Source organism: Pipra filicauda, unplaced genomic scaffold (genome assembly GCF_003945595.2).
Source record: "Pipra filicauda isolate LSUMZ 115617 unplaced genomic scaffold, ASM394559v2 scaffold472_size498715_pilon, whole genome shotgun sequence".
NCBI lineage: Eukaryota > Metazoa > Chordata > Aves > Passeriformes > Pipridae > Pipra > Pipra filicauda.
In genome coordinates, this window is record NW_024104612.1 from 130,098 (window position 1) to 143,897 (window position 13,800).

The following is a 13,800-nucleotide window of genomic DNA, read 5'->3' on the forward strand; positions in this document are numbered from 1 at the left end:
AGACCAGGTGTCAGGGCTTGGTCATGTTCTATTCCAAGCCACAAAGTGGTTAACTTTTTCAGAAATTATTTTTTTTTAAACCTTGAAAAAAATAGACTGTACAGGGCCAGAATCATTTGTAGAGGCAGTGCTGCTTGGTTTTCTTTTTTTTTCTTGAAGACTTTTGAAGAGGCATCTCAAAGCTACAGTGTAAATACATGAGCTAGAAGCAACAGTAAATATATGAATAATGAATTCCCAAGATTAGAGAGAGCAAATGGATGTTGGTTTAGTTATTCTTACACCACTGTGTAACCCACGTATGTAAGCAAATTATTTATTTGTGTATAGCAGTCTGCTGCACAATTCTGTATAGTTATTGTGATGATAGAAAGTATATCAGGGATTGTCTGTAACTTACATGACAATATCACTGAATCTTGTTTTAGTAAGTGCCAGTCTGCCTTTTTAAATATACACAGTATTGATGAAAAATTGTTCTTGCTGTCTATTAATGCCAAAAGGGATGGTTATATTAGTGAGCTGATCAAGAGATGCAGTTTGGAAGACTGACAAACTTAATCTCTTCCATTACTGAAGGGGACTGAAATACCTGAAAAATAATAAGTAATATTTAGGACTACGGATGCAAGGAACACTTAAAAGCAGAAAATGGTGGCTGTTGAGTAGACATTACAGCTGTATAGTTTCTTTGATAAAACCATTATTTCATACCAAATGGTGTTTTGTTTTCCTTTAGGCATCTCACATTTTTATTTTAATCTAAAGTGGAATTCTTTATTAATTCAAATTTTTAGCCCAGATAAAGCTTATATGCAAATATGGACTAAATATTCCCCCTGTTAGAAGAAAATGAAGCAGATAAAATAAGGACTAAAGTGGTAGTATGGATACAGAACTCTGGAACAGAACTGGAGATATGAGAAAACTTAAAATATATGAAATCAAGATGAAAAACACACAAAATTTTATTTGAATTTGGGGGGGGGGGGTTTGCATGACAATAAAACTAGACCCACTGGGTGCCACTTTGGGAATACTGAGGATTTTGAAAGAGTGTGAAGATAAAGGTGGATGGATCTTGTTGAAAGATGAAATCGCTTGTCTGCAGGCTGACTGTTCCTCTGTCTGGTAGTTCATGCTGTTCCTTGTAGTGTCAGAGGCAAGATACAGAACTGCCAACTTACTGAGCAGTTGCCCACCCTTCTAACCTAAGTGACCAGCAAATTAGTTACTTTAGGCACTGACAAAAGGTTTGAAGAGAAGAAGCCTTAAAAGAAGAGTCTGTTCATGTCTGTTTTACATCCTGGTAACCTCAGCCAGTCTCACTGCTGAGCATGTGTGTGCCTGCAGGTTCTGAACTCACTGTTTAGCTGCACAGAAGAAAAGGTCTCTTCCCCTTAGGTGTCACAGGAGTATTTTAAACCTTTCATGGTTTGTTTGGTTGTAGTTTTGGGGTTTTTTTTGTTTTGGTTTGGTTTTCACCAGGTCTTGGCAGGATCCTGCACCTGGGGAGGAATAACCCCATGCCCCAGCCCGGGCTGGGGGCTGCCCTGCTGGGCAGCAGCTCAGTGGAGAAGGCCTGGGGGTTCCAGTGGACACCAGCTGTCCCTGACCAGCCCTGGGACCAGGGTGGGGGATCCTGGGGTGTGTGAGGAAGGGCATTTCCAGCAGGTCAGGGAGGGGATCCTGCCCCTCTGCTCAGCCCTGGTGAGGCCTCACCTGGAGTGCTGTGTCCAGTTCTGGGCTGAGGGAGCTGGGGCTGTTCAGCCTCCAGAGGAGACACTGAGAGGGGACCTCATCCCTGTCTGTCACTGTCTGCAGGGAGAGGGCAGAGGATGGACCAGGCTCTGCTGGGGGGTGGGGGGGGAGCCAGCAACGGGACAAGAGGAATGGGCAGAAACTGGAACACAGGAAGTTTCATCTGAAAATTAAGAAGAACTTCTTCACTGTGCAATGATTGAGCACTAAACAGGCTGCCCAGAGACGATGTGGAGTATCCTTCACTGGAGATATTCCATAACCCTCTTGACACAATCTTATGCCATGTGCTCTGGGAAGACCCTGCTGGAACAGGGAGGTGGGACCAGATGACCCACTCTGTGGTCCCTTCCAACCTGAACTGTTCACTGACTCTGTGATTATTTGCTGGTAAATCAAGGTGTTTTGGTCCAGCTGTTTTTCTTTTGAATCTGAGCCAATAAGATCCCACAGCACAAATCCCAAAGGCCGCCTCTGTACATAAAGTATTACATATTAGTGACTTTCTCCATTTCTGACTCACAGCTCTGAAAAGAGTTTTGTTCTTGAGTTTTTTTTCTGTGGAACATCAGCACTTACTGAGTATTTTCATTCAAATCTTGGTAATAGTTCCAATGTAGCAGTTAAACTAATCCTGTATGATTTCAAAAGTCCAGGCTTCAAAGTGGTGACAACTTTTAAAACTTAATTTGAAACCCAGAAGTGAGACTTCACAACATAAAGTAGCTCAGTCTGTACCTTAATTAACATCTTTGGATATGAAGCGCTGAAAATATCTTTCTGGTAAATTCTGTGTTATTTCAGAGTCCTTTGAAATGGGCCAGCACAAGCCACTGGTACAGTGCACTGGTGTGCACTGTAAATCTACCGACTACAAGGCTCTGTGTTTCTCCATGTTTTTTAAAAAAATACCGCTGTGAACTTTCTCATGTCTGTGCAGTGTGTGTTAACATGCTGATACTGTAGTTTTATTTTCTCGCGTTTTTCAAGCATACTCATTATATATAGTACGTAAGATAAATATAATACGGCATATGTAGTGTATATGTATTATCTGTGTAAGTATACCTGCTAGAGATGTTTGCTTTCCTTGTACAGGTTTGCAGTCTGTGGCAGCTCCTGCTGTTATGGCTGTGTACGTGGATCATCGGGCAGACGCTCCTGATTCCGTTGCCTCCCCTTCCCACATTGCTTGGCACCCACTTCACCCACTCCTGGCAGTCGCTTCCATCAGCACAGCGGCTGGGGGCTGTGTGGATATCTACCTGGAACAGGTGAATAATCAGCAACTTTGCTTTTGGTTTTGATATGGAGTCACAGAATCACAGACTGATTTGGATTGGAAAGGACCTTAAAGCCCACCCAATTCTAGCACTTGCCGTGGCCAGGGACACCCAAGCTCCAAGCCCCATCCAACTTGGCCTTGAACACTTCCAGGGCAGCCACAGCTTCTTTGGGCAGCCTCTCATAGTTTAAAAAACTTCACATTTTTTATCTCTATATTTGCAGCCTTACCTTATGCTCTGTAAATCCCTCTCTCTGGATTTGAATTACTATCCGTGTCCTGTGCTATCTAGGACATGACAGATTCATCAGCTACTCATTGTATGTGTTTTTAAAACAATCTTCATAAATTAAATTGATCTTTTGATTGAAATTTGATCTTTACAGCCTTTAAATCTTGTTTGTGATGACTACTGATTTGCTTTTTACTTCTCATAGTATGAGAATTTCAGGCTTATAAGTAAAATGAACACATGCTGTTGCTTCTTTTTAACTATTAAGTGAATAGCACATACAAAGAAATGGAAATTAAACAAATCATTCCACCACCTTGAAACTGAACTGATTTGCTAGACTCAACTTGTTCCATTTGAGTAGGTTGTTTCCTAGTACAGTTTCTGTCTGTAGACAGATATTTCCTTTGCATACTCTAAACTTTACATGAGAGGGCTTTGGTTTGCATAATTTTTAGGAAAAAAGCTTACTATTTAGGGAAATAGCACTACAAGTTATATAGCAGCAGTCTTACTGGAAATGTGTAAGTCTGTTAATAGGAGTCGTCTATAAAATGTGTACTTTTCAAAGGGTATTATGAAAAATTGTTATCCTAGTTTTATAAATGAAAAAATAAATACATAGAGAGGTTAAATGAATCACCTGAAATGTTCTTGCAAACATGCCCAAAGGAGGTTCTGCCTTTAAGAGCTATTTGAGCCTTAGATTATTCTAATAATCTAATAATAATAGTGATGTGCTTTATTCTTTTTCAACACTTGGGGGATTTTTTTCCCTTGAAATGTGCTCAAAGCCTTGTTGTCCTTCATACAGGAGTGGAAGCTTGATATTGACTGGGAGCTGCTCCTGTGTGCTGGGAGGGAAGAACAGCCTGGAAAAGCAGAGCCAGGCTTTCCCTCACTCAACACTGCTGAATTCTCATTAGCAATTTCCAAATGGATGTACTGCGTGTTGTAGCACATTTTCATTTTAGCACATAAAATAGCTGTAACGAGAATTTGTGTAGCCACTTGATATCTCTGGCAGGTAGCTCTCCTACATGCCAGTCCTGTATCACAGGAAAATATCTTGCTGACTGGATAGTGAATCTGAAGGTTTGGCTACATCCATGTGCTGAGTTTCCATCGAGCTGAGCTCACGCTGATTTCGGTTCACAGGGAGAACATGTGTCTGATTCACATGTGGAGAGAGGCTTTCAGGTCACATTGCTTGCCTGGCACCCTTCTAGACCCATCCTGGCAGCAGGGTGGGAGATGGGAGAAGTTGTGGTGCTGAACAAACAAGAAAAGGAGCAGCACATTGTACCCCCAGATCACAGCACCAAAATCACAGTCCTGAGCTGGAGCACGAGTGGTACCTGCCTCGTGTCTGGGGATGAGGTGAGTGGCTGAAATGCCAGTTGTGTGTCTGTTGTGGAATACAGTGTTGGAAGCTCTGTGATGGGGAGGGATCATGGAATGGATTGTTAGGGGAAGGGAGAGTTTTGTGGGAGAGAAATTTCTTTTCTTTAGGTACAAATTAAAACTCTTTGAGAATAAAATCAAATCTTAGGGGTTTAACTTTTTCTACAGTACTCATTGCTGTTCTACCAATTTCTCTTTAAATAAAAGTGTAACTAACCTCAGTAAGTGTTGGAGTGTCCTGTGCAGGGCCAGGAGCTGGACTCAACAATCCTTGTGGGTCCCTTCCAACTCAAGATATTCTGTGATTCTACAATTCTATCTTCACTGAGATTTCTGTCATCATAAATCCTGAAATGCGAGAAAATTATTTGAAAATAACATCAGAAAGTTGGAATAGGATGCTGTGAAAATCAGAAGCTCTTAATTTATGTTTTAAGTAACAAATAACATGGATGACTTTAAGGTTTTTATCACACAAAGAATCCTAAAGACCTAAGTGCCTTCTTATGATGAAAACCTATTTGTAAGGCAAATAACTTTCATAACAAGGAACTAAAGCTTTAGATTGTTAAGAGTGATTGGGAAAATACAGGATAGAATGTGAAAACATATCTATTTGGAAGGGACCCAGATAGATAATGAGGTCGATGTCCTTTGTCCTTTTCAAATACCATTTGAAAACAGACCAGTTCTACATCCTTTCCAGTGAAGAGGTAGTGACCTTTTTTTTTTCATTTCCAATCTTATGTATTTCAAACTCAGAGTTGAGTTTGCAACTAGTTTAGTTTATCTGGATATAGGCTGGGATATCTAGAATGAGATGGAAGGAAGCTCAGCAGCTTTAGAAAGCTGCTGGCTTTTCCTCCATTCCTGTAAATGGTGTAGGTGGTTTTAATTGGGATCCTTGGAATTTGGTGATATTTAAAGCTGAGGGAAGAGTGAGAGGAGGAGCCAGCAAGGTCATAGGATCCTGTGATTTTCAGAGGTAACCAGCAAACATTGTATGAACTGCAAGTGGCCTTGTGGGACAAGAGTACAGCAGTATCACAGATGCACAGCTGAGTGACCTTGTTTAAGCTGCAAGAGACAGAATTGCACTTAATAAACAGTTTTGGATGGTATAAATACTGCCATCTTACTATTGAAAAGAAGTTAGAACTTTAAATCTTAAGAAAAAAAGAAGGAAATAATATAGTGTTAAAGATAACTGATTCCCTGTGGCTTAGTTTTAAGTGGGAGTGATTATGTGTCAACTAAATGAAAGGAAAGGTTTTGTTCTGTCAATAAAATGTTTATTTTATTTTTATGTGTAGTGAGTAGCTGAAGTCTGGATTCTCATCTGTGTGCAAAGTGGAATGAATTAACTGTTGTCTTTTTCCAGCACGGTGTCCTGTTTCTGTGGAAAGTGGACCACCGAGGCAGAGTGCAGGGCCCTGCCCTGTTGAAGCAGGAGTATGGGAAATGCCTGGGGCACTGTGTCTTTCGGCCACCTCCTCCTGGCGAGTGAGTATTGGCCCTGGCAAAGCTCTGCTAGACCAGGTCTTTGTCTTGTTCCACAGAAAGTCCTACTCACAGATGAACTATTTTTAAATATATGAAAAAAGGTTCTTCTCCTAACTGCCCTTTATTTCCAAGCTCTTCTCCCACTCTGGTAGCTGTCTCTGGCAACAGGACTTCTTCCTCTTGTCCATACCTTCTATCTGTTGCTGTTAACTCTTCTGTCTTTAGTTCTAATGAGCAGTGTTGCTGATCGTGAAAAGCACACTGGAAACATGATTATCATTAAAGTATTGGTAAAAATAATTAAATTAAAAGTCAGTTCTTAAACATTATTATTTCCTTCTTCTCCAAGCAAGAAATAGGAAACAGCTCTAGTAAAAAAGAAGAGTTTTCCTTGCCTGGGCTCTTCTGTTTCATATCTCTGTAAAAATAATAATACTTATGGAAAAAAAAAGGTGAAACAATGCAAATGAAAATTAATATTAAATTCTTTTTTTGTATCTTTTTGAGTTTGCCCTTTTTCCAATCAGTGTATGAAACATCTTTTTTCTTTTTATACAATACAATTAGTTAACTAGGCATCCATTCTTTGAGACTGAAACTACTCTGTTCTGTAAGGAATTGGGATTGAAGTATCTCTGTTTGCAGGGACTTTGTACAGCTGGCAAAAGCAGCTGTGAGTGGTGATGAGAAGGCCTTGGATATGTTTAACTGGAGGAAAGCTGGAAAGGGATCACCTCTGAAAATGGCAGTCCAGGAAGGACTCTCCTTCTTTATCACTTTGACAGATGGTAAGAGCAAAACCACCTTTCCAGTCTGCTGGAACATTTCCTTAAAGCTTCAAAGTAGCTCAGTGCATAATAGTTCTGTTTTCGTATATCTAACATCTGGAGTGTATCCATATATCCATCATGTTCATATATTCAACAGGGTAGAGTATTCATAGGAGTTGTAGAATGTTTGGTGGTAAGAAGAAATTAATAAAATTATTTAAATCTTACCATCTTCAGGGTGGTCCTGTCCACAAGGACACCAGAGGTATTGGGTTAGTCAGGTTCCTGAAGAAGTGAGCACGAGGAAAACCATCTCTAACACAAGTGTAGATAAAATTAGCAGTTGTCAGCACTTTGTGCAAACCTTCAAAATAATGTGTGTGTCGTGAGGTGTTTTTATCTATAAATAGGCAAATCCTGCTAAAACATACCTCCTAAAATAAATTCTGAATTTGCTTTTTCATGTTTTTCTCATTCTTTGAAATGATGCTTCAGTCTAAGACAGCAAAAATAGTCTGAGAATCTGTTCTGTTAGTTTTCTCCCTAATATCATCTCTTCCTGGTCTTTTCCTCTTTATGGTCTTTTCCTCTCCCTTTTAGTCTTCTGGGTACTAGTTTGCCCCAAGCAATTTTCTTCTCACCCCATTGTTCTCCTGATGCCTTCTCTCTCTAACCTGCTCATTCTGAACTGGAGATAGAATGTGTGTGACAAGTAGCACAATGAGTATGTTTCTGGCAGGTGATTTGAGTATATAGTCCTCTTGATTCAAGTGTAACTACTCTGAAGACATTTCAGTTACACTGGTTCTGCAGCTCAGTTACAGTGTGATTCCGTGTTTTATCAAGAATGACACCCCCCGTTTACACCAGTACAGCTGGCAGGAGTGGCATGGGCCAGCTGCGTGGTTGGAAAAGGCTTACAGAGCACTTCTCAAAGGTACAAGGAGAGAAGGAAGCTTTGAGCAGCTGTGCCTGTTCCACCCTCACCTTCAAAGCCGCTGTTTTGGTGGTGCAGAGCCCCATCTAGGGACAGGCTGTGCATCCTGCAGGTGCTGTCCTTGCTTTGGCCTCTTTGCCGCACTTCTCAAATTTCAAGTGGCACTGTTCCTTTTGAGCAGCCGCATTGACTAGGTTGGTTTGGGCATGTGTTTTGGACACAGTTCTTAATCTGGTTATTGATTTGCCATAACTCCCAAATGCCCTGAGAAGGACTTGGTGGGTGAGAGGCTGGACATGCCTTGTCTGTGTGTGCTGGGATGCAGAAACCCTCCACGTCCTGCACTGATCCCACAGCGTGGGCAGCAGGGGAGGGGGGATCCTGCCCCTCTGCCCCCTCAGGTGAGACCCCACCTGCAGAGCTGTGTCGGGTCTGGGATCCTCAGCACAGGAAGGACATGGAACTGCTGGAGCGAGTCCAGAGGAAGCCACAGTGATGATCAGAGGGTTGGAGCCCCTCTGCTCTGGAGCCAGGCTGGGAGAGCTGGAGGTGTTCACCCAGAGAAAAGAAGGCTCCCAGGAGACCTGAGAGCCCCTTCCAGGCCCTGAAGGGGCTCCAGGAGAGCTGGAGAGGGACTTGGGACAAGGGATGGAGGGACAGGACAAGGGGGAATGGCTTCCCACTGCCAGAGTGCAGGGATAGATGAGATATTGGGAAGAAATTGTTGGCTGTGAGGGTGGTGAGGCCCTGGCACAGGTTGCCCAGAGAAGCTGTGGCTGCCCCATCCCTGGAAGTGTTTGAGACCAGGTTGGACGGGGCTTGGAGCAACCTGGGATAGCGGAAGGTGTCCCTGCCCATGACAGGTGGGTTGAAAAGAGATGAACTTTAGAGTCCCTTCCAACCCAAACCATTCTGTGGTTTAACAAGATGAAATTATCTGTGCAGTGTTTTATGTCAGGGAGAAAATAAAGCAGTGGGACAGGACTTTAATTTTTTTTTTTTTATATGGCTGGAGTGTAGAGGATGGTAATGTATTTGCAAGATTTTTGGAAATCTAAACATTCTTTTAATTAGATACATCATATTGTTCCTTGGGTACAACATTTTAGCATGGATCCTTAATGTTCATTTTTATACATTTGCATTTTCTGCTTCAGCTTTTGGGGTAAGATACTATTTAATTTCGCAGGTTTTTTTTGATTTGCACTGTTTTAAAATATCACCCTTGTATAATATCATGATTTGCTAAGACATTATGTGGGTGTGGCATGAGATCTGTCAGGTTTCAATTACATTGGTTTGGGTGATTTTTGTAATACCACTTGCAAACAACCATGTAGGGGTTTTCACTGCCTAAACCTGGGCATGCAGTGGGCCGAGGCCAGTTGTATGAGGTTCAGTAAGGCCAAGTGCTGGGTTCTGCACTTGAGTCCAGCAACCTCGCGGAGCTCCAGGCCTGGGACAGAGTGGCTGGAAAGTGCCCGGCAGGAAAGAACCTGGGGGTGCTGGTCAGCAGTGGCTGAACATGAGCCAGATGTGCCCAGGTGGGCAAGAAGGCCAATGGCCCCTGGGCTGTATCAGAAGGCCCAGGGCAGTGCCCATCCCTGTGCTGGCACTGCTGGGGCACCTCCAGCCCTGGGGGCAGTTCTGGGCCCCTCAGACAAGAGACATTGAGGGGCTGGAGTGTGTCCAGGGAAGGGAACGGAACTGGGAAGGGGCTGGAGCAGCAGGAGGGAGCTGGGGGGGCTCAGCCTGGAGAAAAGGAGGCTTGGGGGGACCTTCTGGCTCTGCAACCCCCTGACAGGGAGCCCTGTGTCAGGCTCTGCTCCCAGGGAACAAGGGACAGGAGGAGAGAAAACAGTGTCAAGTTGTGCCAGGGCAGGTTTAGGTTGGATATTTGGGACATTTTTTTCCCTGAAAGGGTAGTCAGGCACTGGCACAGGCTGCCCAGGGCAGTGGTGGAGTCAACATGCCCTGAAACGTGCCACTTCATGGTAGGGTTTAGTGGGCATGGTGGTACTTGGTTGAAGGTTGGACTTGATGATGTTGGAGGTCTTTTCCAACCTTAATGATTCTGTGATTCTATGATTTATAAAATAGTACAACTTAATGTTCTGTGATTCTATGATTTATAGAATAGTACAACTTAATGACTCTGTGATTCTATGATTTATAGAATAGTACAACTTAATGACTCTGTGATTCTATGATTTATAGAATAATACAACTTAATGATTCTGTGATTCTATGATTTATAGAATAGTACAACTTAATGAAATGATAGTGGCTTTTAAAATGTTGATGGATGCCGTAGTTGCTGTTGTCAGTGTTCTTAGAAAGACACAATCCCATTTGCCAGTGAAATTAATGGATTAAAGCTGAATTTGATGTGTGGTGCAGTGTTTCTAAACAATGGAGAACTTCAGGTCTGCAGTTTTCTGTCATCTAAACTCTGCTGTAAATTGGACCAATTCTTAGCTGCCATTCTTCTTTCACATATTATTTCTAAGACTGAAGGTTTCAGAAGCCACTTTCATGCAGAAAGTTTGCTTGGAGTTTAAAATTATTATTATTGGATTTCCTAAATAGGGAAAAATAAGCTTTAGTTTATTGTTCCTGTCAGCTGTCATAGTCTGTATCATGAGACAAACTATAAGACAAAAGAATTGTTGGGTTTTTTACCTTTTCAGCACTTGTGGAATGTTTTGTTAAGATAGAAAGCAGCAACTTTGGGTTTTGTAGCTAAAAGCTTTTGACTAAAAGCTGCACCTTGTTTGTGTGTGCTGCAGGTTCTGTGCACTACGTGAATGAGAAAGGAAAGACAAGGCAGGTGTTGTCCACTGACAGTCTGGTCCGAAAGCTCCTGTTGCTGGAGGAAAGAGATGTTTTACTTATAATAACAGAGAACCTGCAGTTGTCCTTGTATGCACTTACCCCTGAGGGAGAGGCAGAAGAGCTCATGAAGGTAAGAGTCACACTACAGGGTAAAGTTGCAATATTTATTCTTTGTAAGTATTTTTTTTTTTTGATTATCACTGTTTTGCCTACAAATGAATGAACTGTCATTTTTGTTTCTCAGATAATACCTTGGTGAACAAACAAAAATATGCTCATTTAAAAGTGGAATAGGCTGATCTGTTAATGAACTTGGAAAGATGGTTTTTTGATTCTGTGATCTTGTCTTCCTATTTTTTCATAATTTTCTTTCATTTTGATCCTGTCTTAATCCTTTTACACTTCATTGCCTTTTCGTAGTGAATTGGAGAAAAATTGGAAATTCCAGTATAATCAAATATTTGTTAAAATATGTTGTGAATAAATAGTCAATCTGTGTCCTCAGAGATTTGGAGCTTTCTGTCTTTCAGCACCTCCTCTGGGTGACACTGCCTTTGTCTGCGCATCTGAAAGATGGTGTCGTTTTACATGCCTCGAAAGGCGAGGCAGCTTTCGAAAAATTAAAGCCCAGTAATCACAGAATCACAAATAATAATGTAGTGACCCAAAAATTATTTGGGGCAAAAAAGGGCAAAAAGCAAACAAACCTCTTCCAGGATTTGTAATCTCCTTGCCTCAAATAAAATACTGCACTGTTACAGAATGCTGCTTGTGGGTGGAACCCAAACCTTCACCTTCCTAGGATGTTTTTTCTCTTTATCTAAGATAGAAAAGACTGGACACTTGTGTATTACAGGAGTGTCCACCTCTTATTGATCATTACTTATGTTTGACTAGAAGTAAGATTTAGTATTTCACATTTTAAAGCCCTCTTTATCAAGTTCTAAGAGAAGACCTAGTGCAAGAGTGAAAAACTGCTCCTTACCTACTTAATTAACCCACTGCAAGGTTTCTTTTATTAAATTTATACATCACATCTTGATGCACTTAGTGGTGATCACTGTTAGTCTGTCTGAACTGACAGATGGGTCGAGTTATTCTTACATCTTAACTTTTTAGCCAAACTAGGCAGTTCAGATGCTTACTGTCCTTCAGTGTGTTCCTCCCACCTTCTGTAAATTTATTTATGTGCTTATGGTAAACAGGTGAAGTTAAGTGGGAAGACTGCTCATTCTGCAGACATCATTCTGATAGACCATAGCCTGGTTGTTACAGCGCTAGGTGAGACAGTCATCAGGTAAGAACCCTCGTTTGAAAGTTTTCTGGATGCCCCTGAGAAGGGCCAGCTGAAAGGTTTACAGTCTGAACTGAATATTTTGCTGAAATGTTGGTTGTGGTTTTTTTTACCAATAATGAAAAACTCCCAATATTTCCTGTTTTTTTTTTCTCAAAATAAATAGAGAAATTGAATGAAAAATCTGTTTCCTTGAGGACAAAAACTGATTCTATATGGCCTGCTTTCTCTCTAAGGTATTTTATATTGTTAGGCAGTGCTACCCAAATCTGTTCCTTCCTTGAGTGCTGTTATTGATTTCTTCTAAAAATAGACCCACCTGGGGGTTTTGCAGCCATTTAGCTGCTCTTGCCATTGTTCCTGTCTGATCCTTAGGATACTCATAGCATCAGCAACTGGAAAAAAGTGCTTACTTTTCAGGTCATTTCTCTGTTACTGTAATATAAGACAAGTAATTAAGTTTCTCCTGTCCCTAATACTTTAAAGTATGTATGTTACTTTGCTGTGCTGTTATGTTACTGTGTTCTGTAGTTTTACCCTTTTGGATCTTTTTAAAATATTTTCTCCCTGTCTTTACTATGACTTGCTGTACCTGTTTCCTCTAACTGTTTGGAGGGTGGGAGTGTTCCATTAACATTACTAACTCCCTATCTGCTACGATCAGACAGGATCTTCTGTTAATTTTATGAGAATATAATAAAGACCGAGTATCAAGAAGGAATATGTTTTATGGCAGTGTTTAGTTCTAGAAAATAAATCCTGGAATCCGAAGGACTGGTGGCTAACCAAGGGATATGCTTAAAATAGGGGAGGAAGCGTAAGTAGGGAGGAGGAAAATTGCAACTAGCCCTCATTTTTTTTCTTTTTTTCTTAAAGCTGATTTTGCTTCTGATACCTTTCTTCATAGTAGAATATCGCAAAATGTGCTGCAGATTAAAAAGTCAAAGGAAAAGGATTGTTAAGAAATTCACATTCCAGAGGCAGCTGCTGACAATTTAATTTTAAAAATTGCATGATCTGGGTATTAGGGTGTCATGGTTTGAGATAGCCCCAACATCCAATTCCCTAGCTCCATTCCCCCTCCCACATCTCAACCTAATGTGAGAGAGGTTTTTCCAGACAAAACACACCAGACTCCAAAGTGGGGGAAAGGGAAATATATTACAATGACTGTACAAATAAATACCATATCACATTATACACATGATCACAACTATCTCTACCATGACATATAGTATTTACAATGGATCAGATCTCTTCTCCCCTCCAAATAAAAGTCCAGGAGGGAAAGAAGGACAGATCCCTTCCAGTCTCTGAACAGCAGCATCTTCTGAGGCAGCAGGTTTCTTCTCATCTCATGCAGCAGCTGATAGCTGGCTTTCTGCCAGTGTCCACGAGGGAGGTATTCAAGCTCCCCCGGCCCCATCGCCTCACAACCGAGGGGTCTTCCGTGGACTTCGTAACCCCAGACAAGGTCGTTTCACCACGTCATATCACGAAGACCAATACCAACGGGGGCCTCTGGTGGTCTAGTGGTTAGAGTGCCTGACTCTCCCCTCTGCGACCCGGGTTCGATTCCCGGCCCCCTGGGCAGGTGGAGCTCGTCAGCCTTGGTAGGCAATCCACCTAAGAGAAGGTCACTCTAAACAAACCTACATCCTGGGGACCTCACTGCCACTGTCCAAGCTTTGCTCGGCCCCGGCAGATGAACCTCTGGACTAAAGGGTGGGCTCAGTTCAGCACACGCTGTGTCTCACCTAAAAATCCACTGCGCAGGCT

The 13,800-nt window shown here is 41.8% G+C and overlaps 1 protein-coding gene across 3 annotated transcripts in view; it reads left to right on the forward strand.

Annotated features, from left to right (window-relative positions):
• IFT140 (intraflagellar transport 140) overlaps window positions 1-13,800 on the forward strand; it is a 79,727-nt gene that overhangs the window by 2,572 nt on the left and 63,355 nt on the right. For all 3 annotated transcript variants that reach the window (XM_027737912.2, XM_027737913.2, XM_039386212.1), the window contains exons 2-7: window positions 2,860-3,035; window positions 4,437-4,658; window positions 6,064-6,185; window positions 6,831-6,973; window positions 10,682-10,857; window positions 11,933-12,024. In XM_027737912.2, coding sequence (XP_027593713.2) covers window positions 2,889-3,035; window positions 4,437-4,658; window positions 6,064-6,185; window positions 6,831-6,973; window positions 10,682-10,857; window positions 11,933-12,024 — 902 coding nt within the window. In that variant the 5' untranslated portion in view covers window positions 2,860-2,888. The remainder of the gene's footprint in view (window positions 1-2,859; window positions 3,036-4,436; window positions 4,659-6,063; window positions 6,186-6,830; window positions 6,974-10,681; window positions 10,858-11,932; window positions 12,025-13,800) is intronic.